Here is a 4896-nt window from a genome sequence, read left to right as displayed (position 1 = left end):
TCTCCTTCTTTCAGGCAGGTCTTCAGTCACACGTGTCCTTACAGCTGTCAGCCAGTAGGGGGCGGTGTAACGCTACTAATGGAAACACGGATTCGGAGCGTCGATTCCGTTACTTTCTTTCTTCATTCCCTAAAACTTCAGCCTGTGACGCTCGAATTACGGACCAAACTTTCAAACGCTTCCATGGACCTGGTTTGTCTTTTTTCCTTTTCAATTGGCGTACGTTTATAAAAAAAACAAAAACCCAAAACAATAAACAATAAACCAACATATGTCATGTATAAGAACTGAGGAACGAGGAGTGTTTGATTTCTAGACGCAGTAGTAGAAGGTGGATGCTGCGCGCGCTCCCCCCGCCCACCGCCATTAGAATAAGACGTGTGGATGGATGAGGAGCGGGAGGGGTGGCGCGGACACGTTTGACTCTATTTGGACTTGTGTGGATCACACATGAGCACAGTTCTCCCTGGTCCTCGTCCTCCTCCGGTCTCCCCCCCCAGCAGTCGCAGCTCAGTGGCCGGCCGTCCTCTCCAGGATGGACGCGCTCCGGACGCTCTGGATGTGCGCTTCTCTCCTGCTGGGAGCAACAGTCTGCAGTGAGTCCGGTCACTTTATTTACTGTCCAGCTGTCTAATTACATAATGCTCGCATTAGATACATGCCTGGGAATCTGTGAAATAAAATAAAAAAAATAAACAAAGTGAAACTTTACACCTAACATCGGAATTTTCGCATAAAACATGTCTGACCTGAGCACATTTTTAACTTTGTGCATACTTTTAGGTTTCCCTAAATTCAAGGAAATACTAGAATGTATAGAACAAATCGTTGTGGTATGTGTTGTTTCCTGTAAAAGCATCAACAACATTGTATTTAACCTCGAAATATGAAAACTGCATTAACATAAACGCTGTACACAGAAAACAACTGCGGGTGATATTGTGTGTTATTCAGATATACATCCAGCAAGTCTAAAAGGTCATGTTTAGTATGCTTTTTGTTTGTGTAAATAAAATATGGTCACTTTTGAATGATTTACACTGTAATATGTATGTTTTAGAACATCTTTACACACTTTTCCAAGAGATTTGATTGTATATCTGGCATGTAATTGTGTCTTTACACTAACTTTAAAGTCACGAAGGTCTGAAATATCCTTCCACAACACAATGGTAAAATGTACACATGTTACCCTATTCTTGATATTTATCTTTCAAATCGAGGAATAAATTGCTTCTCCTCAGAAACGTACGTGCTTTTGGTAAACATCCCTTTTTGTTGTTTTTGTGATTGAAATGTGAGTCTTTACCATGAAAGGTCTCTTTAGTTTCAGTTCCTGATGTTGTCTTCTGGCCTCCAGGCTCAAACGTCTGCACTTCCAGAGGGGCCAGCACATGCAAGCAGTGTCTGGCTGTGCACCCCAGCTGCGCCTGGTGCCTCCAAGAGGTGGGCTGCTTTTCCCCCTCACTTCCTTCAGACAATGAATGTTCCAGTTTACACTGCTGGAACACTCGGAAGCCACGTATGAAACCTGCTCCCCTGAAACGTTTGGCCTCTTATTTTGTTAAATGTTTCTCTTGATGGCACAGCAGCAGCACAACTGGAAATAACTGTGCTGCTTCGGTGCCACTGAGTGGGCTGAGTCTGTGTGACTGCCGTCATACTTTCTGACACCAACTCACGAGGGCAACGATTTCATTTTGACAAACTCAAGTGGCCTTGAAGTCAGTTGTAAAAGTTCTACAGGACTTTCCACACTGAAGAAAGAAGCTACTTGGACCAACGTAGCTAATCGCTTCAATTGGTAACGTCTAAATGAATCAAGTTCTTCAAACTTCAGTTCATGAAATGGATGAAGTTCAAAGAACTTGATTCATTTAGACGTTATCAATTGAAGCGACTAGCTAAGTTGGTCTAAGTAGCTCCTTTTTTTTTTTGGTGTGTGTCGAGTTATTTGTGGGTTTTTATCTCCTGCCTCACATGAAACCTTCTGACTTCCTTTGTACATATTTATGTCTTTCAACTCTGTATTATATTTTCTACCTCTGTGTGTGCGTGTGTGTGTGTGTGTGTGTGTGTGTGTGTGTGTGTGTGTGTGTGTGTGTGTGTGTGTGTGTGTGTGTGTGTGTGTGTGTGTGTGTGTGTGTGTGTGTGTGTGTGTGTGTGTGTGTGTGTGTGTTGAGCTTGCTGTCACAACATTTCACTGATGCTATCACTGTTTTAACATCGGTAGAGGGTGACAATAAAGGATTTCTATTCTATTCTATTCTACTCTGTTCTATTCTCTTCCATTCTATTCTATTCTATTCTATTCTATTCTATTCTATTCTATTCTATTCTGTTCTACTCTGTTCTATTCTATTCTACTCTACTCTACTCTACTCTACTCTACTCTATTCTATTCCACCCACTCTACTCTACTCTACTCTACTCTACTCTATTATATTCTATTCTGTTCTACTCTACTCTACTCTACTCTACTCTATTATATTCTATTCTGTTCTATTCTACTCTACTCTACTCTATTCTATTCTACTCTACTCTACTCTACTCTACTCTACTCTATTCTACTCTATTCTATTCTACTCTACTCTACTCTACTCTACTCTACTCTACTCTACTCTACTCTACTCTACTCTACTCTGTTCTATTCTACTCTATTATATTCTATTCTGTTCTATTCTATTCTACTCTACTCTATTCTATTCTATTCTACTCTATTATATTCTACTCTACTCTATTCTACTCTATTATATTCTACTCTACTCTATTCTATTCTACTCTGTTCTATTCTATTCTACTCTACTCTACTCTACTCTACTCTACTCTACTCTACTCTACTCTACTCTACTCTACTCTATTCTATTATGTTCTACTCTGTTCTATTCTACTCTGTTCTATTCTCTTCTCTTCTATTCTTCTCCATTCTATTCTATTCTATTCTACTCTATTCTATTCTACTCTACTGTACTCTACTCTCCTCTACTCTCCTCTCCTCTACTCTACTCTTCTCTACTCTATTCTACTCTATTCTGTTCTACTCTACTCTATTCTATTCTATTCTATTCTATTCTATTCCATTCCATTCCATTCTATTCCACTCTCCTCTACTCTACTCTCCCAGGATTTCGGCCAGGAAGTGGCCGGCTCGTCTCGCTGTGACCTGAAGGTCAACCTGGTGGCGTGGGGCTGCGCCCCGTCGGCCCTGGAGTCTCCGGCCAGCAGGCTGCAGGTGCTGGAGGACCGTCCGCTCAGCAACAAGGCGGCCGGGGCGACGCAGGACGTCACCCAGATCAAGCCCCAGAGGCTGCACATCACCCTCCGGCCAGGTGAGCAGACGCTGCAGCCACACCGGGTCCGTGACTTCACCTTCCACAACGTGTCCGCCACGTCTCTCCAGACGACGCCAAGCGCTTCACGGTGAAGGTGCGGCAGGTGGAGGACTACCCGGTGGACCTCTACTACCTCATGGACCTCTCCTACTCCATGAACGACGACCTGTTCCGCCTGAGGACGCTGGGCCGGGCCCTGGCCGAGGCCATGAACCGCACCACCAGCAACCTGCGCATGGGCTTCGGGGCGTTCGTGGACAAGCCGCTGTCTCCCTACATGTACGTCTCGCCTGAAGAGGCCGTGAAGAACCCCTGCTACAGGTAAGGACACGAGAACGCCCACTGATGCCAGACACACTTATTCTCACTGTTGTTTCCTCCTTGTCAATTGAAAGTGTTTTACCAGTGGGGTTTGTTTTTTTCCACGTGTTGCTGACGTCAGTGGCTGTTTTTATGTCTGCAAATGTGAGAAATAGCTTCATTATGCAGATGGAGTCATGTTTGTGACGGCATTTTAAACACAGCGTTGGGCCCGTAATGATAAAGGTAAACCGGGAGTCACAGCACTTGTTAAAGGCTCACGGCGGCTCTCGCCTGCTGGCTCAGCCACTGTGAATCAGCTGCAGGTAATCTGTCATAACTCCACCCGGGGGGGGGGGGGGTCTGGTGGTTTGACGCCTCTCGGGGTCGTTTGTGTTTTTGCTAAGATCCAGCCAACTGGAATGTTTGGATAAAAGATAAGGGAAGAATGTGGGTTTAGTATGTGATGCTTATTGAAATGAAGGAGGAGCATATTGGATATATATATGTATATATAAATATATATATATATATATAAAGATACAACAAACATTTTTTCCCCAAACCAAATGCACCAGTCCTCTAACATTGACTTACTCAGCAAATCTGATTGTTTTGGTCACATTTTATGTTAGATTTTATGCCTGCATTTGTCACATACGTATTTTTTGTGGAGTTCCGAACACCAGCATGCACTGAAATCTACACTTTCACACATACACGTATTAAAAATGCAAAATACAACGGCCTATCTTCTAAACACAATGCAAACACTTTATGTCGCAGGGAGACGACGCTGACCTTCGCTGACTTATTACATGAAATGCGTTGTTTTTTATACCGTATTCATGGAGCACATTGCTTTTTATCAGTCACCCATCATACATTCATACAATCTAATTGCTTTATTCATAACACGATGCATGTAGTGGCCTTGTTCCCATGTCGTTTTCACAACACACCAGTAAAGTATTATTTTGTTAGCCTGTTGTAACATTTTATTTTGAAGCCGCCAATGTTGGCTGATACTAAACAATAATGCACGCTAACTTAAAGCTGCTTTAATCGTTGTTACTGCCATAGCCAACTCTACACATATTTAGACATAACGTTTCCACCGTGTCGCGCCGCATAATGTAATAATCTTGCAATACGTAATAATGCGATACATTTTCAAGCCGTTATGTAATAACGCCGCATTTTGTAGTAATATTCTTGAACGTGTTTTCCAATAAAATAATTTTCTCATGTGCTGCCAACATAT

The 4896-nt window shown here is 42.7% G+C and overlaps 1 protein-coding gene across 2 annotated transcripts in view; it reads left to right on the top strand.

Moving 5' to 3' along the window:
* Window positions 1-427: 427 nt before the first annotated feature.
* The window catches only part of LOC308145859 (integrin beta-3-like), a 19127-nt gene continuing 14658 nt past the window's right edge, over window positions 428-4896 (top strand). Inside the window, exons 1-4 of one of the 2 annotated variants that reach the window (XM_080517445.1) lie at window positions 428-596; window positions 1328-1446; window positions 3125-3329; window positions 3401-3653. In XM_080517445.1, the coding sequence (XP_080373571.1) occupies window positions 536-596; window positions 1328-1446; window positions 3125-3329; window positions 3401-3653 (638 nt within the window). In that variant the 5' untranslated portion in view covers window positions 428-535. The remainder of the gene's footprint in view (window positions 597-1327; window positions 1447-3124; window positions 3330-3400; window positions 3654-4896) is intronic. The other variant, XM_080517446.1, reaches the window with a different exon arrangement.

This window comes from Blennius ocellaris, assembly GCF_963422515.1.
Source record: "Blennius ocellaris genome assembly, chromosome: 21".
NCBI classification, from domain to species: Eukaryota; Metazoa; Chordata; class Actinopteri; order Blenniiformes; family Blenniidae; genus Blennius; species Blennius ocellaris.
This window is presented reverse-complemented; position numbering and strand designations above follow the sequence as displayed.